Raw genomic sequence first — 26,357 nt, 5'->3', positions numbered from 1 at the left:
CTTATTCACTGTCCAACTTTTGCATGCATTTGAGGCAACTGAAAATACCACGGCTTCAGTCAAGTGCACACAGTCCTCAAAGCGACATCTTTGCTTTTTAACACTTTAAAGAGGTTTCTTGCAGCAGATTTGCCCAATGCAATACGTCTTTTGATTTCTTGACTGCTGCTTCCATGGGTGCTGATTGTGGATCTAAGTAAAATGAAATTCTTGACAACTTCAATAGTTTTTAAGTTAATTATGATGTTGCTTGTTGGTCCACAAGGATTTTTGTTTTCTCTGTGTTGGGGTGTAATCTGTACTAAAGGCGTGTTGTCTTTGATCTTCATCAGTAAGTGCTTCAAGTCCTCTTCACTTTCAGCAACCAAGGTTGTGTCTGTCATCTACATATCGCATGTTGTGAATTCGTCTTCCTCTAATCCTGTTGCTGAATTTTCTTCATATAATCCGGCTTCTCGGATTATTTGTTCAGCATACAGATTGCATAAGTATGGTGAAGGGATACAACCCTGATGCACGCCTTTCCTGATTTTAAACCATGAAATACTTTCTTATTCTGTTTGAAAAACTGCCTCTTGGTCTATGTACAGGTTCTGCATGGCCTAACTAAGTACTCTGGAATTCCCATTCTTCGCAACGTTATCCATAATTTTTTATGATTCGCACAGTTCAGTGCCTTTGCACCATCAATAAAACACAGGTAAACACAGACACCTAAATGTTCCTGGCATTCCCAAGAAACTGTAAATATTAGAAGTAGCTCCAGGAGAATATTTGTTGATGAAGCTTATGAGTCTCTTTGGAAGCAATACAGAGAGAGCCTTGAATGTCAAGCCCAAAATTTACAAATGTTGTCAGCAATGTGGGAGTCATCAAGGACACTCTGAGCAGAGGACTTACTGCTGCCCGTAGAAGATAATTCAGTGTGGAGAAACAGATTAGAAAAGGGAGGCCAACAGGAACAACACAAGTGAGGAGGATTAGGTGATGACTAGGGCTTATGGGGCAAGGGAAAGGAGAAATCAACAACAGAAATTAAGATAACTATGAGATGAAACATGCTACCATACTGTTCAACCAAAACTCTGGGAAAGGTCATAACTATTACTTGCAGACAACTTGGCTCAGATTTAAATACTAAACTGGCAGTCCTGGAATATAAACAAATTCTGGCAACGGCCCTCCTATAATATAAACCAGACCTAATCCAATAGCCCTAAAATGGCCATAAAGGAAAAAAAAAACATTCTATATAGAGTTAAATCTTTGTAAACTTTATATCTGCTTTTAAAGAAGCACCCCAGTCAGCATTCACTTTCGTTAACAGGGCCACATTTATTCTCACCCTTTATACTGAAAGGTTGGCAATCTCAGTCCACCCAGAGGCACCTCAGAAGAAAGGTGTGGCAATCTACTTCCAAAAAATCCGACCTAAAAAACGCAATGGAGCACAGATCTATTCTGACACACAGAGGGTTGCCACGAGTTGGAATCAACTCAACAGCAACTGTTTTTGTTGTTGTTGTTCTTAGTACCACCATAGCCATGTCTCAATGGTCCTTTTACATACTTCACAAATATTTCTAAGCTTTAGTTTCCAAATTAAAATTTATGCTGCATCCCTCTGTAAGTAAAAGCTTTAAAAGGAGGCCTAGTTTGAAGGAATGTGCATTTAATTATGATGTCCCTGGGGGCGTTGAATCTCTAGGAAATAGTCCAAAGATCTTTCTTAGTCTAATTCAATAAATATTAAAAAAGGGCGAGGCGAGCAGAACAGCCCTACCAGCGAGGCCGTGAAGTGAACAACATGGGGCAAATTTCTGTTGTTTAAATAATGATCTGCAGATGCAGGAATAAGAATTAGCAATAATGGTTTCCTTTTCATCATCTGCAGAATGACTAACTTATCTATCTGCCGATTCAAACAAGAAACTAGTGTTAAAACAAAATTCAACAGTATGTGTAAATGCTGGAGATCCCTTTACCGGTTTTCAGAAGAGACTCTTAAATTCACATTCACCTGAAAAGGCAAGCAATTATTTCTCTCTAGATACAATTAATAAGGGGATTATCCTTATACTTACCTAAAATATTTTCATGCCTCAGCATCACAGTATTGTACAATTCTGTTTCCCTGAACCATGACTTCTCGTCCCGGGATGAGAAGATTTTCACAGCAACATTCTCCCCTTGCCAGCTGCCTCTCCATACCTCTCCATACCTGCCCTTCCCTGTGGAAAGCAAAAGAGAGGTGACACTGGACATTAGACACACACACACACACACACACACACACACACACACAAAAAAAACCCCAAACCCACTGCTGTCGATTCCGACTCATAGCGCCCCTATAGAAAAGGGTAGAACTGCCCCATAGGACTTCCAAGCGGCGGCTGGTGGATTCAAACTGTCGACCTTGTGGTTAGCAGCTGAGCTCTTTAGCCACTACACCATGAGGCAGCCAGCCCTAATTACCTGTTAAAAATAAGCCGATAAACTTAGTACCTGCAATTCCTAACCCCTCCCCTGTTGTTTACTCCAGGAAACTCAGTCTTGGAATATAAATACCTGCCTGTAAAGACAGAAAAATAAGGTAGATCTTACCCCTCCCACTCACCTCATCAAGTCAACAAATTAAAAGCCTTCTGTATCTGCATTGTCCAATTAGCTACTAATTATTGTTTATATTTAAAATCCAATACTAAAAAGGTATAAAATGCATATGGTTTTAAAAAGCACATCAAAGTTAGAAAACAGTACATTGACTCAGATTTCATGTTCTGCTAAAGGCAAAAAAAAAAGTATATATGGCAAACTTAAATAGCTTACTTGATTCCTTCCCTTCAGAGAGGATCAACACCGCCTTTTCTTAAAGTCCAAATTTGTGAATTGACAATGCATTTATACCTTTCACAGAGGATTCAAGGATGTGTGTTCTGAAGGATAAAAAACAGCAAGAACCATGCTGCTGTGTAGGAAGAGATGGACAAGCAGCCTCTGCCATCCCTAAAGGATTTGTTGGTGGAGGATCTATTTCAAAAGAGGATTTGCGAAGTCTTAAATACATAATCCCAGAACAGTGCTGATTTCTGACATCGGTCATGGGTATTTGCTCGTTAGACAGCCCTGCGATCCCACAAGTTGGCTATGCTAGAAAGGCCACTTAGAGGATACATTTTGGAAAATGGTTGTGATCCGATCAGTTTGGTGCATGCTTCCCTCTGGCAGCAGCAACACACTCGACAGCTTTGTCAACTCCAGGCCCCCTCTTCCATTCTTCTCTTTAATTATAGGTAGGGGTGATCAGGGAGGTTGGGCGGAGGAGGCAATTACCACGAGACGATGGGGACCAACACAGGGTATAATCAAGGGTACAGACATCCGAGGCACCTAGATAACAACCCAGCAGGAGAGACAACTCAGGGCAGTGGGGCTCTCTACAAGGCTGCTGGGAAGCACGGCTTGTAATAAGCAGCTGCAGCACCACCTGCACATACAGAAAACAGCTCTTGGCTGACAAACTAAGCCACTAAGAACCCAAACATGGAAAGAGAAGTCATTTCTGTCCAGGTGACACCTGAAACATAACCCAAAGGGCTAATGCTAGATTCCTTTAAAATAAATAATGTTACTATGAAATATCAATGATTAATCTAAAATGATGTTAAATATGGCCAAGTGCTCATTGTGGGCCTCTGTCAAGTCAGACAAATGCTAATTAGTACAAAACTAATTTTAATGAAGTCACAGCAATTGCCCAGTATTTGTAGCTCAAGCTCAGGGCTAGTGCTAAGATACTACAAAATCAGCTGCTAGAAAATGACACAGTCATCCTTCCCTGACTTTGGCTCTATCATCTATGTTTATTTTCCCTTTGCCTTCTGGTTCTCATTAGGAAGGGGAGAAAATTATTCTGAGAACTGTGGACATTACTGTAAAGTTGTCTCAAACTGCCCCCCCTCCTTTTTTTAAAGAAAGCAGGAGATGGATGGCACAGTAGTAAGGTAGAAATCTACTTCAACGGTTTTCCTTTTTTTTTTTAAGTTGTCAAGTGCTTTTTATCAAATGCGCCCTTATGCAGAGGCGCCGAAAACAGAAGCAGAGCTGCCCAAAAGCCCTGGCCACAGGGCCCCACAAAGGGCATCTGAAGTTTGGGGTTTCACTGATCACCATCTGGAAACGACTGATCTAGTATAGCTTCCCATTTTTTGAACCAAAAATGGTATCATACTATCCATGCAGTTCTTCCTATTTATATTCAAGGCTGTACCACATGAACACTAACTACAGGCTGCTAAAAGGCATTGTTTTTGCTAAAGTCTTTAGTGCTGACACAAAATGCTACAACTGAATTTACGCTATTTCAAAAAAATGCTGAAGACTATCTACACAACGGGGCTCTGGTGGCGCAGTGGTGAAGAGCTCAGCTGCTGATCAAAAGATTGGCAGTTCAAACCCACCAGCTGCTCTCCTTGGAAACCCTCTGGGGCAGTTCTATGCCGTTCTATAGGGTTGCTATGAGTTGGAATTAACTTGATGGCAACTTTGATGGCAACTTTTTTTTTTTTTTTGTATCTATACACCCAGAAACAGCATACATTATTTTAATGATGCAATATTATTTTGCCCTTTGGACTCTGGAGCCATCTGAGGACAGATCTTGATATACTGTGTTGGTCTATGAATGCTGAGTGGCCACGGGGCAGAAGGGCAGAGGGTAATAGGACAAGTAAACTATCAACAGGATGCTTGTGGGTATAAGAGAACAACCCTGGTGATAATCACTTGTTTTTCTCTAAGTCACAGCTTATTGTGGAGGAGAAATAGAAAGTGGGGACTGTCACAGTGGCTGCAGATCTAGGGAAAAGGCAACAAGGCTGCCTGCTGGTTATCATTGCTCTTTCCACCTCTTCCCAACCCCCTTTCTACTATTGGGCTTGGGGGTCCCCCCAGTTTTCACAAAAGCAGAAAGAAAAGCCAGAGGACAGCAGCCAAGTCATGAAGGGAGCTTATGATGGCCAGTCACCTGCCAGAATAGAAATATGTGAAGGCAGGCACTGCCAACCCCAATCCAAAGAAACTATAAGAACTAGGAAGAGTGTGAAGATGTTGCAAACCCAGAATTGCTACTGTGGCCAACCCTGAATGCCATCTGAAGGTAAAATTAATGAAAACTAAATAGCAAATCCCAAATACTCTCCACATAAAAGTAAAACTAATAAAAGTCAAACATTAAAAAAAGCATTTGGCTCAATCTTCCTAGAGGGCAACTGTCAATATATAAAACAAGTCATAAAAAAATCCAAATTCTGACCTAAGAAGCCCCAACTCCTGGGAATATATTCCAAGAAAATAATTCAAAAAAAGCAGCAATATATGCAAAAGTTGTATTGCTGAAGTTAATCTAATACCTTATCGGGCTATTACACAATCTTTTAAAATACTTGCGATGTCTTCAAATACATGGAAATGTGTGAACTTAAAACTAGAAAACTGTACACTCACCTTGATCACATCTACAAATAAGTATGTTCACATATGGGAAAGATATGAGAAGCCGCAGAGAAATGTACATAGCTCTTATCTAAATAAAGGAGCTGGAAAAGCACCTTGGTAAAAATTTGTTTAATTATTTTTAAAAGAAGGAGAAGAGTGGGAGGGATTAGAAAGTTGCAATAAACAAGTTTATTATCCAGAAGCCTACTTACCTCCAACCATTCTGATACTTATAACCAGGTACAAGCATATTGATTCATTTTTTAAGCATTCCCATCATCCCAAAGGGTCTAGCTGCAAAGCAAAAGCTTCTGCCTAGGCATTCTCCGTACTAGCTAGTGACACACTCTCTTGACAAGAGCTTCCCGCAAGTTCAGTGCTCAAACATGAATCATGGAGAATAGAGCAGTTCTATCATTTTGCTACCTCACATCTCCTATAGTTTAATAAGGAAGCAATAGACAGTAAGAAGAAACAGATCTTCTAAGTTCTATCCTATTCCTAGAACCATGACTGACATTGCATGGAACCCCCAAATAAAGGGAAAAAGAATTACCAACCGACACACTCCAACAGTGTAATCTGACGAGCTACTGTTCTTTGTACCAGAAAAGGAAGACCAGAGCCACTTCCTGATGTACACGAATGATCCAATAAATCCTGTGGTTTAAGACAAGGAGAAAAAGAAATTGTTGAAAAATAGCTCCCGGTGTAGAAAATTAGCATGTGTGCTGTTGTAACTCACACAGGCAGCTGAGATCCTAGGCATGTGGCCCATTAGAAAGTACCATGGGAGGAGGGATTGGTTGTATTTCTTCCCTAACATATGATAGGGTTTCCTGAGGAACAGGAGCCCTTCCTGGTACCCTGAGTTTTAGAATAAAATGCAAAAAGAAAGAAGCTGAGGAGACAACTAGAGTATGCAAATTAGAAAGAAGGCCTAAGAAGCAGAACTGAGCACAAGGAGAAGCGGTAGAAAGAATAGCAAGTAGAGCAAACAGAAGAGGAGAAAGCCTCTTCAGCTCAGAGTCGAGTATAATCTACCACACTCTGCTGTGCTCACAGTGTAAGGTGGGTGAGGAACAGAAGGGTCACAACATTTACACCTACATGTCTTTTATTGACCTAGATCGTTCACAAAATCAGAAAGAAAAAAATTAAATTTCATTAAAAACAAAATAATAATGCTTGCAGAGCATGATGAGTGTAATTAACATCACTGAATTGCACATGCAAAAATGGCAAATGTTTTGTTATACATATTTTACCACAATAAAACAAAACCAGTACAGCAAACCTTTTTCTACAAATGAAGCATGTTGTCAAAAAAAAAAATCCCCAGTTAGTTGGCTCATATATTTTTCCTTCTTCCTCTCACTGCAAGCCAAGAAGCAGATGTCTTTTTGTATCAAGAATGGACGATCTGTAATAAACAGTATGTGCCCATGCTGATGGTGGTATGGCTGCAATAATGTGAGGTAATATTCCCCAAAAGTCATCCTTTCCCCGACATTTTAGCTGGCATGTTAACGCAATACATCGATTTGTTTTAATTTCATCTTCTTTCACTTCCTCTGAATACTACTATGAAGTACTGATGGATCGGCAAAATTACTAAAAGCTGGATAGTCAAAGGAAGAAGTTTAGAATCCTTAAAAACCACAAAACGGGTAATCAACAAGAAAGTGGGTATCATCGAAGTAAGAGTTTCACATCTCCCCAACCATTCTCTTTTTGTTGTTCCTTTTTCTCTTTATTCAGTTTTTTTTTTTAAGGAGAATAATTCTGAAAATTAAACAAATGTATTTTTTCATAATGTATTACCCTGGTTCTAAGCCCAGCTCATAGTCTTAAAAGCAAGGAGGGGTCAACAGGAAACTGACAGGCATCTACTTCAACTCCCAGATCGTAAGGTTTGTTTTCATTGTAGAGGAGCTATTTAGTAGAGGGTATGCTTCGTTGCATCACGCAAATGAGTATACTGCTTAAATAAGCAAGTATGTAGACCAATAATGATAATTTATTTTAAATAGTGTTCTTTACTGTGTTATTCTATGATATACTGTCATCTCACATGGTTGAGTTTAGAAGACTATTTTGGCACACACTTCTATTCCTCTTTCCAAATTCTAAAAGCTATTTAAACAGAAATTTATACTAGATGCTCCTATTATTGCCCTTAGTAATTAGTTATGTTAGTAGCTCTGAGTAACAAAGTTCTGACTAATCTATTTTAGAATCTTGCTTTGCTATAGCTTTGTCAGAACTCATCTTCGTATCTTCCTGCAACTAGCTCAAGAAACTCATTTGATTTTCCTTAAAACTTGAAATAGATTTCTAAGTATACTTTCAACAAAAAACTGTACTTCTCTACTTTTTGACATGGAATGTTCTTACAATCATCTTTCACCAGTCTCACTGTACTACAGTTTAAACAGGTAAGTAAAAGAATGCTAAAAAAAAGGTTCCTTCCTCCTTTTTCTTACTAAAAAGCACCACTGACTGGTGGCCCAGTGATGGGAAGGCAATAAGATGGGGTAGATCCCAGCCTGTATCAGCTGCCACCAAATGTTTTAACAACTGCAGAGAGTGGGTTCTGCAGTTATCCAGGTGTAGCACCTAAACTACAACGATGGCCACTGAGGGAGAAATCTTCTTCAGCCCCAAGGAAGTTGCATGGTTAGTTTTACACCTGACCAGACATAATTGCAGAACTACCAGGCACTCTTAAGTTTGTCTTCTAGAAGAACAAGACTTAATACAAGATGACTTTAGATGATACGTGGGCATGGCTTAAATAACACTGATTCACATCAGAAAGTTATGATCTTTATTGTCTTTCAATTCATTGGATTATATACTAAGGAGAGAGTCTTGATTTGGTAGGGCATATCTTTAACACCTTTCTAACACTCACTAATCCTTACCTTTTTCAGGGTAGGCATCAGACTAAGCATGTTACCTTTTTTTTAACTTTATGTTTATGGTAACCTTCCATTTCTAGCAATTTGGTTTCTTCAAAACTAACACTTGACAATTTTTTTAAAAGTAAAAACAGGAAAGGTAGTCACTTTTTAATGCAATTTTATCATTTATAAATATGTAAGAGAGGAATTTTAAAATGTAAAATTCAATGGTTGCTAGCTTTGCATTGTCAACATGGTAGCCATAAGCCACACGTTGCTGAATGAGTTAGTGAAATGTGGCTAGTCTGAATTAATTATGCTTTAAATGTAAAATGTTGCTGTTGTTAGTTGTTGTCAAGTTGACTCCAACTCATGGCAAGCCCATGTTTGCAACGTAGAACTGCTCTATACGGTTTTCAAGGCTGTGACCTTTTGGAAGCAGATCACCAGGCCTTACTTCCAAGGTGTTTTCAGCTGGGCATGAACAGCCAACCTTTTGGTTAGCAATCCAGCACTTCACTATTTGTACCACCCAGGCTCCCACGTAAGTGGAAAATACATACCAGATTTCAAAAGATTTAGTTCAAAAATAAGAATATAAAATGTCTCATTAATAACTGTCATGATTACATGCTGAAATGATCACTGGAGATACTGGGTTAAACAAAATTGATTGTTAAAATTAACTTCATGTATTTCTTTTTCCTTTTTTTAATGTGGCTACTAGAAAATTTTAAATTATATGTGGCTCACATATTTCTATTGGCCAGCACTGGTCTAGCCAACTAACTCCCCTCCACAAGGGGGCAGCACAGGAGCATGACAAATGTAGTAGCTGCTGTTTTTGGATATAAGTTTTAAAAGTCTTAAATTCCAGGGTGTTGAAATAATCTAGAACTGAGGGCTTAGTTTTTAATATTTAGCAAAGGTAGGTGTTTTTTGTTTTTTGTGTTTTTTTTTGGTAAGCATTGTTATGACTAAAAGAGTAGCTGAGTACCATAAACTCTAAGTGCACCCCAACCTCCCCCCAAAAATTACAGGCTATCATTCAGTCCTTTTTCCCATTTTTTCAGGAGAAAACTAACTATGAAGAATCTCCTAAAATAAATTCCATTACACGCTTAAAGTAAATGACTGCATGAAGTAGATGTTTTCATATGGAGGAGATTAAACAAGTGCCAGCATGTGTTTAAGACATTAAGTGACCACTGGTATGTGTATGCACTACCCTGTCACTAGTTACTGGTTAGGGTTTCACACTCAGAATAAGACAGGGTCTTATGCCATCTTCATTACACTAGGGATTCCCTGTGGGGTCACAAACTCACTGCTAAAGTGCTGTCTCCAACATTGGTGGTGATGAGACCTTCAATGGTGCCGTATTCCACATCTCTGGGATTGAGGCGTTCTTGGTTGCGCCTTTTAAATTTTCGGAGAGCAACTCCCAGGAGGCAAGCTAGAAGGCAGACTGCAAACACTACGGACAGAATAATGAGGCCAACTTCCAAGTGGAAATTCTGTGTTCCAGGGAAGGATTTCCCTGGAGATGAAGAGAAAGGGGTAATTGGCTGTAAGACTTACTAGTTACTTATTATTTAGCATAACCAACATCCTGATAAGTACTAGCTTCTGATTCTGACCACATGGTTTTACATACCAGCAACAATATGTTATAACTAAAATGCTTCCTAATACCTGGCCAATGGCCCAGTCATTTTAACCATTATTCCATTAGACAAAGCTGCAGTTTGAAAAAAAATTCACTGAGAACCAATTGCATTAATGCATGCCAGTGAACATGCTTTTAAAATATAAAGTACTATACAAATCTCTGGTATTACTCTTGTTAACTTGAATTTTATCTTTAGGGGTGTTTTATCATCAAGTCCTTACAGTCAGATATTATGTTGTAATATCCCTATGAAAAACTGTTATCTGAGTTAAAACAAAATTACCCAAGCTGCAGTCTCTCTCTTCAATATATCTTGTTTGTGTATTGCTAAACTCTCATTGATCTTTTTAGATGGTGGTTTCTGCCTAGAAACCATTCAGTCATCTTTCCATTTACTCACTTATTCAAACATTCATTCAATGATTCACTCACTCACCTCATCATTCACACCCTTGTTTAGACAGTCTTAAATTATCCATTCCAACATTCATGTGTTCAAACTCTCACGTACCACTCGAGCAAACATTTTACAAAGGCTTTCTTCTTGCCTAGTGAGTTAAATTCAAATTTCTTAGTTAGACACAAGGTCTCAAAACAATAATCATCTCTGAATTTCAGGCATCTTCCCAATATTATGTCACCAAACTCTGTTCTTCCCCACATATGCCTTATGCTCTTTTCTACTTTCCCAGCCCCTTTAACAATCCAATCTCAAGCCTAACTTACTTCATCATTTTCTTTTAACTTCCCAACCCCAAATAATCAATGGCTTGTCACATATAATACTCCACGGTACTTGTCATTTGTATGATAAAGTGTAAAACTAATTACATACAACATTAAATTATAAATATTGCTTGCCTTACTAATTAGATTAGAAATTCCTTAAATAAAGTAAATCTTCTATTAAAACTAAAGAACCTGTTGCCATCAAGTTGATTATGACTCTTTTCGGCCCCATGTGTTACATCGTAGAACTACTCCATAGGGTCTTCTTGGCTGTAATCTTTATGGAAGTAGTTTGCTGGGCCTTTCTTCCATGGAGCCTCCAGGTGGGTTCGATTTGTCAACCTTTAAGTTAGCAGCTGATCACAAACTGCTTGTGCCATCCAGGGACCTCTCTTAAAACCGAGGGTCTAGCAAAGTGATGTAGAGGTCAGAAACTTCATACTGTTGATATACTGCTGAGTAGTTTATACGGAATAGTCTCCATACTGTATTCCACATAGTGCCTGTTGCCATCAAGTTGATTCCGACTCATAGTGACCCTATAGGACGGAAGAGAACTGCCCCATAGGGTTTCCAAGGAGAGCCTGGTGGATTCAAACTGATGACCTTTTGCTTAGCAGCTGTAGCTCTTAACCACTACGCCACCAGTGTTTCCTCATAGTAGTATATCCTAATGAGCCCTAAATAGCTACTTCAAAGTCCCTACAAATTTTTGTAGGAATGTAGACATTTCTCCATGTCTATTCACTCTATTAACAACAATTTAACTCACAAAGAGTAACAGTGTAGTTTATGCCATCAAATACCCTTTTACTTTTAACCACTTACACTCAAGATCTTTCTTTTAAACCCTTTACCATAATATTCAACATCATATCGCTCAAAAAAAAAATTATTTGATTTGCTTATCAGAATTTAATGTACATGCCTTAACACTATAACTTCTTTAAAGTTGCCGTAATACGGTCTTATATTGCTATTTTGTCTTTCTGCCTTCTCCTTTGTTGGCTGAAATTTCTGGCAGTGGCTGCTCCTGGCAGTGGCTGCTCCTGGCAGTGGCTGCTCCTAGTAGCCCTTCCTATTATTATTATTTTTTTTCTTTTGTGAGTCCAAAACTAAGTAATCATTAAAAAAAAAAAAAAATCCATTGCCATCAATTCCGACTCACAGTAACCCTATAGGACAGAGTAGAACTGCCCCATAGAGTTTCCAAGGAGCGCCTGGTAGGTTCAAACTGCTGCAAATTTGGTTAGCACACACAGCTCTCAACCACTATGCCACCATGGTTTCCTTAAGTAATCATACCTATTAAAAAGGTCCTATAACATTAAAAAAGGTCTCTAGGTGGTGCAGTTTGCACTTGTCTACTAATGTAATGGTTGGTGTTTTAAGCCCACCCAGTGGCACTGCAGAAGAAAGATTTAGTTATCTGCTCTATAAAGATTACAGCCAAGAAAACCCTGTGGAGCAGTTCTACTTATAACACATGGGGTCACCATGAGTCGGAATCGACTCAGCAGCAGTGGGTTTGGTTTGGTTTGGGGTATACATTAACCGAGTCAATTTGGTGTAGCATGAAATCTATGAAGACTATGGTACGTTATTATTTGTAGGGACTTTGAGATAGCTGGTTAGGGTTCATTTTATGAAGAGACTGAGACGGACTGGCTTCTATAGTATATATGACTGTATTTGAATAAAGTATGGAGAAAGTTCCACATAAACTACCCAAGGTTCCAATGAAATATCACCCGGCTTCAAGTGCCAGTGAGAGGTCACTGGGAACCAGTATGGGAGAAGAGGTTTTAGTTAGCCTTTCGTGTTCACCTTCCTCATACAGAAGGAAAGGCATTTCACTAGGGCACCTGAGTCTTATGCTCTATTTTCCTTCCTACTCACTTAACACAGAATTCAGTATTTACTAAGTAGAGAGATTTCAGCAATTATGACTGACATCATGGCTTTTTAACAAAAAAGGGTGTCAGGAACTCTTCACCTGTGTGCAGCTGCTGAGAAATCACTGGTGAGCCCAGCCAGGTACATCAAGTTGGACATCACCTTGTTCACTTTCTCAAAAATGTCCATCCTCCTTTTAAGATGCCAAAGGGTCATGTCTTTGTCTTTCTCACCTAGAGCTACCTTCCTTGTCATCCGCAGACTTTTGTTCAAAAAGTAGGAAGAAAGCATTGTGGCTACTTAAGATATTTAACCCACACAGAATCGTGACAACACTAACAAAACCCCTTGATCTAGAAATAGAAAAGTCCATGGGAACCTTTCGTGGGCAGCTGGGCTGTGATGTTCCTGTTGCACCAGTCCCCTTGGCAGCACTCCACAGCCTGGCCAGGTGAGGGCGGAGTCTTACAAGTCATCTTCCCCTGCTCGTAGACCTGGAAGCAGCCTTTCTGGTAGACGTGGTAACCGTCATTTATGCTCAGCGAGGAGAAGCACTGCTGGCCTTCGCAGTGGTCCTCGTTCCCACAGGAGAGGCCTTCACACACGCACATATAAAGTTTGGGATTTGCCTTGGGCTTCTCATCTACAATGGAGAAAGACAAGAGGAAAAAAAAAAATCACTCTTATGGGCATCTCTATCAACAGGGAAATAATAGTTTCTCTCCAATCACCCCCCCCCCCACCACGCTAACCAAAAAGAAAGTCAAGTGAAGCATCACCATTTGACACGGTATCCACGTTCTGTGATCTTCTACGTCTCATGTGACCAACCACTTTAAAAAAAAAAAAAAATCACCTCTCAACAAATATAAGCTGTGCGTTCTTTGAGATCATACTAGGCCAAAGGCTGGTTATCATCTGGCCAGAGGACTCTGAAAATGAACTTCTCCCAAAGTGGTTTTCATGTAGCCTTTGGCATGATGAGCTCTCATATCCCAATTCTGGCATCAAAACAAATTTTTTTACCAGTACATAATGTCCATTATATTTTATGCAAAAAAAAAAGTCTCTGAAATATATGAAGTATATGGCAGTTGTTAACACCAGTTCCTGCTAAGCTCTGTAGAAATCGCTATCGACTAATAATCAAGGAATGCTGACGTGACATTCCTGCCCTTACCTGGAAGCTTTGGAAACTTCTCAGTATACTGGTGTAATGAGAGTTTACAAGGATGCACAGTGTATACTTACAAATTCATATTATCACTATTGCCAGCTAGATGTCTAGACTAATTTTTCAACAATAGTAACACTAAAGTTTTTACATTGACTATAATGGGAATTAAGAGCTGCTTAAAATTTTCACCTGGCAGAAAAAATTTTGGCACAAACTGCTTTTATGCAATACAGCATGAGGGCACAAGACAACTAAGGGAACAGAACAAAGACTGAACAGTAAGGTAACAGGTGGGACCAAAGAAGTAGCACACACCTGGTGCAACGGAAAGAGAGGGAGAAGCGTGTCATCAGTGGGGCGCTCCTAATCAGACTTCCTAATTGTCTCTTTTTGAAAACACTTAATTGCTGTTTTATATTTCAAATTACTCTTTTATCCCCTCCCTTGTTAGAGTGATTAGCTGAGACCTGCCGGTCCCAAGGTTTCCACTAGTGAGGAAGGAAGTGGAGGCAGAATGTAAACAACCAAGTCTAGAGGCCACTAATTAGTGAGCTGAGGGGCCACTTTCACAGAACCACTGTTCATATAAGGAAATTCTGCTTGCAGAGCCATCTCCAAAGGTCTATGTCACAGAGAGGCTACCTTCTAACGCTTGGACCCCCTGTGGTGGGTCTATGACAGAATTGCTTCTTTCTTAAAATAACAGGTTGGGTGCTCTCAAGAGAAGACCTGAACTTAAGGTCTTTGAAAATGTCAAGTTCATTTACACAGATTTGTGTGGGTGTGTGCAGAGATGTGGGTTACCTCAAAAAGAGAAAAGTGTTCTTAATCTTTCTTCTTCCCTCTTCAAAGAAGTGAAAAATAGTTCACTGCCCACTGTAATGTGGGTGCCTCGTCCCACAGGATGAGTGCATGCAGACACACATACACAAGACTTCTATTTATAATCGACTCGCTAGTTCTTTTGAAAACCACAAGGGGCTCATCCAAGAGCAAAGACATGCCTGAAAGCAGAAAATCCAAAATAGCCTCTGACTGTGCTATGTATGTCACCAGTCTCACCCCTGAGAATCAAGAGCCCTCAGACATTTTTAATGAGCAAAAATTTTAATAAGCAAAGAGGTAGTTTCTGTTTTCCCTGCTTACAGAAATTCCAACACCAATCTATTTCTACAAGGATAAGAAATATATATATATATCTGTTGACACAATCCAGCAAAAAGTTTACACTTGCCAAAAGAGAGTTGCGAGATAATATTTCTAGGGAGTCTAGACATGTTTGCCACTCTTGAATGGCACAAGGCTGGGCTGAAGGCTGCCAACTATGCTGCCCACAGGTGATGATTCTTTGGAACAAAATGGATGCGCAGGAGTGAGAGGGAGAGCTAAAGGTGTCATATTGATTTGTTTGTGATTGACACCAGGGAATTAAAAAGACAACAGAAAAACCTGACATAATCTTCCTCGGTGAAAGCAATTAATTAAAGCAACATGGGTGGGTACATAAGGCAATCCCATTTCTGTAAATTTGAAAGACAACATGTATTTTTAAAACCCTAACTATTTTTAAGAGGTCACAGGTATCCAAAGACACATACTTAACACTCATTAAAGAGTATGTGCCCATTGAGGTTGGCTTGGGGATGAGGGGGTTAGGGTTGGGATGAACGGGTAAAACGAAAATAAGAGAGTAGCTATTCTGAACTGATAATGGAACGAGGAGTGTGATTTACTCAACTCCCTGCACTTAAGGTCCACTAGGAACAACAACAGAGTCCTGGTGGCACAGTGATTAAGAACTCGGCTGCTACCCAAAAGGTTGGCAGTTCAAATCCACCAGCTGCTCCTTGGAAACCCTATGGTGCAGTTCTACTCTGTCCTGGAGGGTTGCTATGAATCAGAATCAACTCGATAGCAACAGCTGGTTTTTTGTTTGTTGGTTTAGAAATGACAAAAAAGTAGCTGTAGATCATAGGGGCCCACACATCACTGATCAATGGAAATGTCTGGTCCAAGGTAACCACAGAATTAATGACACTTTGTGGTACTAATAAAAAAAATGTCAATTTTTTTTTTTTTTTTTAAAACAACAGTAATGATATTTCTAATATGCTCTCAGAGTGAACTCAGCTTTTAAAATCCAATCCCAAACTCAACACTGAACTCTAAGTCCACGGATGCAAGAAGAGGCATGGCCTTTCCAAAGTCTCTAGTTTCTAACAGGATGATGGATGGAGGATGGAGGATGGCCTTACAGATGTTTGGACTGGAACCTAAAGAACTCTGCCAGAACTGAGCAAAATTCAGCTCAATATACCCAACTATGCAACACACATAGGCATAAAGGCGTATAGATCTTAATCCTGGGGGACATAAACTAAATCAAGGCAATTCATTAATTTATTAAAGACTCTCCTTTTATCTTCTATATCCCTCCTTTAGTAGAGCCCTCTTGGCACAGCGGTTAAAAGCTCGCCTGCTTACCAGTTCAAATCCACCAGCCACTCCTTGGAAACCCTATGGAGCAGTTCTACTCTGTCCTATAGGGTTGCTATGAGTTGGAATCGACTCAACGGCAACTGGTTTTGTTTTGGTTTTGTAGTTGTATAGACACCAGGGTAGACAAACCTTAAACTGTTGGTTCTTTTATCAGTAACATGTCAAAATCCAGAGTTTTCATATCCAACCCTCTATAATCAGGAAAAAGAAAAGAGGTAAACAGCGGCAGTTGTTAATAATATGTAATAATTAACCAATCTTAAGGAACCATGAGCTCGTAACTCAATTTAGCAGTATACAACCTTCGCCAACTTCTCTTTCCTATTTTTCCTCTCACCAAACATTTAATACTCTTAACTTGTATATTCCCTACTAAATATTTAGGATAGTCTTTCCTGTATCTATTTTGTACATATACCAAATATAAATGAAGGCCCTAAATTCATAAGAATATAATGACCACACACACATATACGCATACACATTAGTTAAGTGCCACATTGGCGATTTCATCTGGCAGAATGGGTTAGTTTAAAGAGATGCCAAAAGGATTTCAGAGCTAGGATTACTAATTCAACAAAGAAGGTTAAAAGCAAGTTAGAAGCACTCTCAGATCTTAATAGTCACAATTCTAAGGAACATAGCAGGCTTCAAAATGCCCATGACTCACTTTTTCAGTCTTGTCAAAATTGAAGAATAGCTACAACATGTATGGACCTGTGATATTTTTAATTTGAAGTTTGCATGGCATATGGGGGGTGAAGCTGGGGGTAAAATGAACACAAAGCCCCTTTAAGGACCACAGGTAAAGGGTCTGTGGATCCCTAATCTCTCAGACTGTAATATAAATACAGTATACACCAAGCAGCACCAAGGAATAGAAAATCACCTTTGCTGGCTGATTTTCAACAGCCCAGACAGGAATTATCTGCTATGAAGTATTTTACACTTGTCTGTGCAAATAACCAGGAAAGGCTGCTAGTCCACTCCACCTAATTGACATTTGTTTAAATTATTCAGTAATTTAAATGTCAAGCCAGAAGTATTCCCTCCCTGCCACTGCGGTGCTCACCCACAGTTTGCTCTGCAAGGCACCTCCCGGTATTACTCAGTGTTATGGCTGGCACTGCCTGTCCTTTGTAGCACACCAAGATGAGCACGGTGTGAAAAACACTCCCAGTCTGGGTCTGGCTGGGAGCAGCAGGGGATTCTGACCACAAATAGAGGCTGCCTTGAGGAGACCGATGCCAGCAGGGATGATCTGGAGCTGGCTCCGTCAACCCAAGACGCAGGCTTAGAATCCCAGGGGTTCACCACAGCCAAAGCTTTCAAAAGATTTGTCTTGTTCTCCCCTCCAGCTCACCATCTGAACACAGATACTCGTATAATCCTAGCCTGGCAGAGAAAGAAGAAGAACAAAGAACATCACAGGCTGGGATAAGCTTGTTCCTCATAGTAAAAGTATTCATATTCATGCTTTCAACATGACTTGAGCAATCTAGACACAACACTGCGGACTTATCCTCCCCCTCCCCTCAAGGTTCTCCCTCCACCTGCTCAGTAATGCACTCTATATGTTTTAATGCATTTATGGGGTCACCTCAACAGTAACAATATCATTCTAAACAGTGTACAAAAAACCCACATTTGGCACCAGAATCTTTAACACAAAAGACAAACAAGAAAATACTACCTGTAAACCAGCCTGTAGCTACAATCCTTGTTGTTGTTAGGTGCTGTCGAGTTGGTTCCAACTCAGAGACCCTGTACACAACAGAACGAAACACTGTCCTCTACCATCCTCACAATCATTGCTGTGTTGGAGTCCACTACTGCAGCCACTGTGTCAACCCATCATTAAGAGCTGCCTTCTTTTTCACTGACCCTCTATATTGCCCAGTATGATGTCCTTCTCCAGGGACTGGTCCCTCTGGATAACATGTCCAAGTACTCCAGACAAAGTCTTGCTATCCTCACTTCAAGGAGCACTCTAGCTGTACTTCTATTAAGACAGACTTGTTTGTTCTTCTGGCAGTCCATGGTATATTCAAAATTCTTCACCAACACCATAATCAAAAACCATTTATTCTTCTTCAGTCTTCCTTATTTATTGCCCAGCTTTTGCCTGCATATGAGGCAACGGGAAACAGCATGGCTTGGGTCAGGCGCACCTTAGTTCTCAAAGTGACATCTTTGCTTTTCAACACTTTAAAGAGGTCTTTTGCCCAAGATTTGACCAACGTAATACGTTGTTTTATTTCTCGACTGCTGCTTCCATGGGCGCTGACTGTGGATCCAAGTAAAATGAAATCCTTGACAACTTCAATCTTTTTTCTGTTTATCATGATGTTGTGGGAAAAAGATGTGGCAATCTACTTCTGTCAAGATTTACAGCTTTGGAAACTATACGGGGCAGTCCTACTGTCCTACGGATAGCTATCAACTCGACAGCAACAGGTTTGGTTTGGCATTTTGGTTTATCACGATGTTGCTTACTGGTCCAGTTGTGAGGATTTTTGTTTTCCTTATGGTGAGGTGTAATCCATACTGAAGGTTGTAGTCTTTGACCGTCGTCAGTAAATGCTTCAAGTTCTCTTCACTTTCAGCAAACAAGGTTGTGTCATCTGTATAACGCAGGTTGTTAATGAGTCTTCTCCAATCCTGATGCCCCATTCTTCTTCATATAGGCCAGCTTCTTGGATTATTTGCTCAGCATACAGGCTGAATAAGCATGGGGAAATGATACAACCTTGATGCACACCTTTCCTGACTTTAAACCATGCAGTATTGGCTTGTTTTGTCTGAGTGACTGCCTCTTGGTCTATGCACAGGTTCCGCATGAGCACAATTAAGTCTTTTGGAATTTCCATTCTTTGCAATGTTATCCATAATTTGTTAGGATCCACACAACCTTGCTTGCTTAAAGTGAGGAGGACTTGAAGCCTCTGTATAATCAATAAAACACAGGTAAACATCTTTCTGGTATTCTTGCTTTCAGACAAGATCCATCTGACATCAGCAATGATACTGTAACCTGACCCTAGGAATGCCAGTAAATTTCCATTAGTCATTAAACTAGCCCAAGCCAGATTTAGATGTGGCTTACCCTGCGTGTGCAGGAGGGCCAGCTGTGTCCACCAACTGACTTCAACAGAAGCCGCAGCAACAGCTGGAATGAATCAGAAGGAAAATCATCACCTGGACCCTATTCCGAAGTGAGAAGTCTAACAAGAACCATGTCATCTCCTGTTTCCTGGCCGCCTTCTAGAATCTTCCTCCCCAGTATGCCTCTGCAGCCGCCATCTTGCTGGCCAAACCAAATATAAACCCTGCTTCCCCACAGCTTAGTGAGTTGGACCTGAGAAACTTACTCCCGGCTCCTTTCTCTGAGCATTGCAATCATGTTACTTTCCCTTTCTCAAAGACCAGTGTCCAGATTAATTTGCAAGTCTGAGCACGCCAGACAAGTGCCTACCTTCCCAAGTTCAGTAGCAATAACCCTCGTTCCATGTCCTCTTCTGAATCTGACTGAATTTCTAGCAGTTCTCTGTCAATGTACTGTTGCAACCCTTTTTGAATTATCTTCAGCAAAATTTTACTTGCACGTGCTATTAATGATATTGTTTGATAGGTGATTTGGAATGGGCACAAACATGGATGTCTTCCAATTGGTTGGCCAGGTAGCTGTCTTCCAAATTTCTTGGCATAGATGAGTGAGTGCTTCCAGCGTTGCATCTGTTTCTTGAAATATCTCTACTGGTATTCCATTAATTCCTGGAGCCTTATTTTTTGCCAATGCCTTCAGTGCAGCTTTGACTTCTTCCTTCAATTCCTTTGGTTCTTTATTGTATGCTACCTCCTGAAATGGCTGAATTGCAACCAACTCTTTTTGGTACAGAGTCTCTGGGTATTCCTTCCATTTACTTTTGATGCTTCCTGCATCGTTCAACATTTTGCCTAAACAATCTTTCAATATTGCAACTCAAGGCTTCAACGTTTTCTTGAGTTCTTTCAGCTTGAGAAATGCCAAGCATGTGGTTTTCTAACTCCATGTCTTCTCACATTTCATTATAACACTTTACTGTCTTCTCAAGCCGATCTTTGAAATCTTCTGTTTAGCTCTTTTACTTCATTAATTCTTCCATTCACTTTAGCTACTTTACCTTCAAGAGCAAGTTCCAGAGTCTCTTCTGATGTTGTCCACTTTGGTCTTTTCTTTCTTTCCTAGTCTTTTTAATGACATTTTGCTTTCTTCATGTATGACGTCCTTGATGTTATCCCACAATTTGTCTGGTCTTTGGCCATTAGTATTCAACGTGTCAGATCTATTCTTGAGATGCTCTCTAACTTCAGGTGGGTTATACTCAAGGTTGGCCAGTAAAAACCTTATGAATAGCAGTCAAACACTGTCTTAAAGAGTGTCGGAAGATGAACCCCTCAGGTTGGAAGGCACTCAGAATACAACTGAGGAAGAGTTGCTTCTCAATGTAGAGTGGACCTTAATGACATGGGTGGAGTAAAGCTTTCAGGACCTTCATTTGCTGATGTGTACGACTCAAAATGAGAAAAAGCTGCAATCATCCACTAATAACTGGAACATGGAATGTGTGAAGCATGAATCTAAGAAAACTGGAAGTTGTCAAAAATGAAATGGAATGCTCGAAAGATCAATATCCTAGGCATTAGTGGCCTGAAACAGACTGTTACTAACCATTTTGAATCAGACAATCATATGGTCTACTATGCCAGGAATGACTAATTAAAGGACAGCATCACATTCATTGCAAAAAAAAGAACATTTCAAGATCTGTCCTGAGATACAATGCTGTCAATGATAGGGTAATATCCATATGCCTACAAGGGAGACCACTTAATACAATATTATTCAAATTAATACACCAATGTCTAATGGCAAAGATGAAGAAATTGGAAGATTTTTACCAACTTCTGCAGTCTGAAATTGATCAAACACGCAATCAAATGCACTGATAATTACTGGTGATTGGAATGAGAAAGTCAGAAACAAAGAAGAAGGATTGGTAGTTGGAAAATATGGCCTTGGTGATAGAAACTGTGCTGGAGATCACATGATAGAATTTTGCAAGATCAATGACTTCTTCGTTACAAATACCTGTTTTCAACTACACATATGGACCTCGCCAGATGGAATACACAGGAATCAAAATGACTACATCTGTGGAAAGAGATGATGGAGAAGCTCGATATTATCAGTCAGAACAAGGCCAGGAACCAACTGTGGAACAGATCATCAAGTACAAGTTGAAGCTGAAGAAAATTAAAACACGCCCACAAGAGCCAAAGAATGGTCTTGAGTATACCCCGCCTGAATGTAGAGACCATCTCAAGAATAATTTGAAGCATTGCTCTCTTTCTCTAGTTAAAAAAAAAAAATCTTCTGTTATCTATATATAGATTCTTGGTCTCCAGGACAATTTTTTTATGATGCTCTAAGATAATGGAGTCCCTGGCTGGTACAAATGGTTAAGCACTAGCCATCTAAACAAAAGGTTGGTGGATCTACCCAGAGGAGCCTCAGAAGACAGACCTGGCGATCTGCTTCCAAAAGGTCTCAGCCTTGAGAACCCTACTGAACAGTTCTACTCTGATACACATGGGTTCTCTATGATCCCAGGTGTCGGCAAAAGGAACAGGTTGAATTTCTTACAGGCTTGCCTCAAAATAGCCCAAATAATAAGGTAGTAATTAGACTGTTACCATAAAAGTCTGATAGCTCAGAAATTGTATAGGCTAAGAAAGGAACACCAAATAACCTTAGAATTCTTCCAACAGTATAAACCATTCATTCATTTGAAATCGCAGCTTTTATCAAGTTTATAGATTATAAAGTCCCTCTACCATCTCCTAATCCAGGAGTGCAGTTTGGCCCCTCTCTAGAATGCGAAAGCATTTGAAGCCTGTGACATTAAAGAGGCTTAAAGAAAGATTTTGCAATGCCAGGTATCATCATCAGCAAGCCTATTGCTAAGACAGAAACACAAAGGTCCATCCGGAATGCCTAGTGATGGGCATCTGATGCTCTAGCAAGAAGGCTGGTTACATGCTCAAGGAAAACATACATCAAGTATCTAAATACTCTCTTCATTATAAAACACTCAGTTAGGGAAACCCAAATCACATTTCCTCTGATCAGAGAACCTGATACTTGGTATAGTTGTAAAACCAAGGAGAAAACGTATTCCAGGAGTTAAGATTATAAATACTTTTCAAAAGAGAGAGAATAAGAGGCATTCCAATGAGATCAAATATAAATTAGAATTTTAAAAAATGTTCTAGAATTTCCAAGATTTTGAATTCATGATTCCTCCACTGCGAACACATGCTTCCTCCACTGTTCCCTAACTCAGCAAATGGCATCCCCATTCATTTAGACTTACAAGACTGATCTCCCTCCCTCTTTCCCTGCCCGCCTCCCTCCCTCTCTCTCTCTCACACACACACACACACACACAAATGCCAATTAAATCTCCTGAATCCATTTATTTTTCACCATCACTTCCTCACCTATCTTAGTCTAAGCTATCATCCTCTCCTTACTGTATCTCGTTCCTATCTTCCTTAATCCTTTCCAATTGGTTTATGTCATTATTCTCTTACATAAAATCCTCCTGTGGCTTCCACTGCTCTCATAAGAAAGATCAGGGCTGCTAACCTGGTCTAAAATTTCCATTTGATCTGACCCCCACCTTCTTCTTCAGCCTCCTCTCAGATCACCTCAGTTCCTGGAGGCCCTCTTCCGACTTCCGGCCCTCAGGTCCTTTAGATGTGGAATGCCCTCCACGTGATGCTTGCCTCCCTTCCTGCCAACACCCCCATTCACCTCGTTAGTGCCTACTGATCCCTTCAGATCTCATCTTACATCCTGTTTTCTCTGAGAAGCCTTTGTTCATTCCCCAAATTTAAAGTAGGAACCACCTTTATACACTCACGTATGTGTTTGTACGAATGCTTAATACCCAACTCTTCCTCTAAACTGTAGTCACCACGAAGGGAGCAACTGTACCTATTCCAACATCTGCTTCAGAACTTGGCAGAGAGTAGAGAGTACAGGCCTGACAGATACTTACTGCTGAATGACCTTTCTTTTCTTAAAAAGGATTAAGAGGTGGGAAGAGACATGATGCTGGTTTTCAGAGCACAGTGAGCCCATAAAGTCTTTAAATGTCAGCACAGATCCTAAGGCCGGGCTTAGTCACTGAGCCAGCATGTCTGTGCAAACCACACCTTCCTAGAGGAGTTCCCATGACATCACATCTGTTCACCTCCTCAGGCACACAAGTGTGCAAACTTAATAGTTTTGCAGTGTGCTAAGTTTCTAGTTTGTTAGAGGAAAGGCGTAAGACACAAGAGTTCCTAAAATAAGGGACTAAATGCATAAACAGAACAGCCGGGCTTTTATCAGTTTTCCCTCCTTTGATGACTGATTTGAGAACTTTTCGCTACTATGATGCTATGACGATCAGGATCATCAAAATTCAAGAGGTCTCATCAACTCGAGCCAGTTAGAGGGGTCGGGGCAGGACTTGGCTGCTTAGCAGTGAAAAAGCTACCCCTGGTCTTTGCCACCATATTTCTACCAGTGAAAGTAGTGGCACTTTCAGCAGGAAGCAGAGAAGAGTGAATTATATCATTTTTCCCTTCTTGCTTTGCTGAAGGTGATAAGGATTCCTAAATCACCCTGCATTTGAATTGCTGAAGCTAAGGAGAAAAAAAAGGGGGGGGCCATCTGTTTATTTTGTGTCTGGGCAGCCTCTGAAATAATCCCTGTAAATTAAGCCTATTGCAGAAGCCACACCTTCCACTTCAAGGCCAAAAACTCATACCTGTGTCTAAGTGACTAACAAATTAAAAGGCACTGTGGAGTATGGACCTACGACATTACAGGTCTGTCTTTTCCATGCTTTTTATGATTCGCTGAATGTGCAAAGTCTTGGATTTTCCATATGTACCGTGTCTGTGAAGCAACTAGTAAATATAAGGAAATACAACAACCCCTTTCTTCATTTCCTCCTCAAACTTGAGTCTGTGCTTCAGAGAAACAATCACAATGCCTAATAAGAATTGCCTACTGGGACTATTTTAAACCAGTTGCCTCCAGTCAGTTCTGGCTCATGTTGACCCCGTGTGTATCAGAGTAGAACTGCTCCACAAGGTTTTCAATGGCTGATTTTTCAGACATAGATCACCAGGCCTCTCTTCCCAGGTGCCTCTGGGTAGACTTGAACTTCCAACCTTTCAGTTAGTATCCAAGAACCTTTAACCTTTTGTACCACACAGGGACTCCAGGATTACCTTTAGAGACCAGCCAATACTCTTTCCCTCAGATACTTCAAATGCCCATGTCTGAGCAAGGCTTCAGTTATAAGCAGAGTAACAGAGATTACCACACCCTGAAGGAAGAGCAAAAAGTTAGACACAGTAAATTAAAAGCACTGTAGAAACGGCACTCCTTGTTTCGATTTAGAAGAGTGTCAGTGGCGTGGTACATCCTTCAAATGTCTCAAGCTAGAAGATTTGTTCACAGTGTGGGAAGAAGTGGTTATACTGACTCACTTTTGGTTTTCTGTTTTGGGTTTTTTCCTGGTTAACTAGGAGATGCATGGCTAGTCCTGTGAATGCCTCCTACCCAGGCTCTACACTGAAAGTTTTGGTTTTTACAAACAACCTGAAACAGTGAGCTCCATATGGGAAAAGACAGTAGAAAAGGAACCACAGGAAGGCTTCAGTACCCAGATTTCCACCTCTATTAATCCTCTTGCACCCTTGATATCATTGTTGTTGTTGTTAGTTGCCATCAAGTCAGTTTTGACTCATGGAAACCCCATGTATGCAGAGCAGAAATGCTCAATAGGGTTTTCAAGGCTATAACCTTTCAAAAGCAGATCACCAGGCCTGACTCCCCAGGAGCCTCTCAGTGGGTTCAAACCACCAACCTTTCAGCTAGTAGTTGAGCGCTTAACCATTTGCACCACCCAGGGGCTCCTCTTGCAGTCTACCTTACCTTTTTCTCTGGGCTCAGGGACTGCACCTCCAAGATTGCCAATCTTGGCTCTGGGTACCATCAGCAATCCTCCACCATACCCCTAACAGGCTTTCAGGAAGCTTTCCAGCCATGTAGATAAACTTTTCAAAAGATGGGCAGGGCTCCAATTTGTTTAACAATAATCATGGAATGCAGCCTCTTGGCACAGTGGTGCCCAAAGCAAAAGGTGAAAATGTTCAGAATTAGTAAATTGTTTCTTTCCTATTCTCCTACCCTACCCCACCCAAGAAAAAAGCACAGAGGAAACAAGGTAACTTTTATACTGCTTCCTTTCAAGGTTGGAGGAGATTAAGATATCCAGAGGTGAATAATGGGGACAGAGTCTGAGCCTCTCTGATATTGCTATTTCCCAAGCCCCCAATTTCCCAGTTCATTTCCCGAGGTCCCAACAAGTCTAGTACTCCATAAAAGGTTAATGAAGGAAGTAACCCCATGTCTTCAATTTCATGAATGCATGCATGCTTTCAGCACCTGTATTCCAACATTTATAACTTGATCTTTGCTTTACATATCTTCTTCGCCCATCAGTTTAAATAATATGGTCCACAAGAATTCATCAAGTGCCAGACTTACCACACTTAAGATTAGCTTATGAGTCACTGACTAAAGAGATGGTTGAATTTGGGTTATCTGAAGCTTATTCCTTCCTACTCCAGAGCCCACAAAAAAAAAACCCTGGTGCCTACATTCAAGATAGAAACAGAAAGCAAATCCCGAGTGCTGTGAACCACAACTAGCCTTACAAACACACACCTTCTTCCCCTCAATCTCTGCAGCATGGAAAACCATTCCCAGCTTCCACGATAATCTTGGGCCTTGGCAGAAGAAAGCCAGTTAAATCTGAGATATGTCACGAGGCCACTGGCTGGGAGCAAGAATATTTAAACAGAAACTAAG

At 40.4% G+C, this 26,357-nt stretch overlaps 1 protein-coding gene across 14 annotated transcripts in view; it reads right to left on the bottom strand.

Moving 5' to 3' along the window:
* Positions 1-26,357, bottom strand: part of ACVR1 (activin A receptor type 1) — a 162,416-nt gene that overhangs the window by 42,833 nt on the left and 93,226 nt on the right. For 7 of the 14 annotated variants that reach the window (XM_064287120.1, XM_064287121.1, XM_064287113.1 and 4 more), the window contains 4 exons: positions 13,082-13,345; positions 9,734-9,945; positions 6,060-6,159; positions 2,085-2,231 (listed from right to left, as the gene is read on the bottom strand). In XM_064287120.1, coding sequence (XP_064143190.1) covers positions 2,085-2,231; positions 6,060-6,159; positions 9,734-9,945; positions 13,082-13,313 — 691 coding nt within the window. In that variant the 5' untranslated portion in view covers positions 13,314-13,345. The other 7 variants (XM_064287111.1, XM_064287116.1, XM_064287114.1 and 4 more) reach the window with 2 other exon arrangements.

Source organism: Loxodonta africana, chromosome 6 (assembly GCF_030014295.1).
Source record: "Loxodonta africana isolate mLoxAfr1 chromosome 6, mLoxAfr1.hap2, whole genome shotgun sequence".
NCBI lineage: Eukaryota > Metazoa > Chordata > Mammalia > Proboscidea > Elephantidae > Loxodonta > Loxodonta africana.
This window is presented reverse-complemented; position numbering and strand designations above follow the sequence as displayed.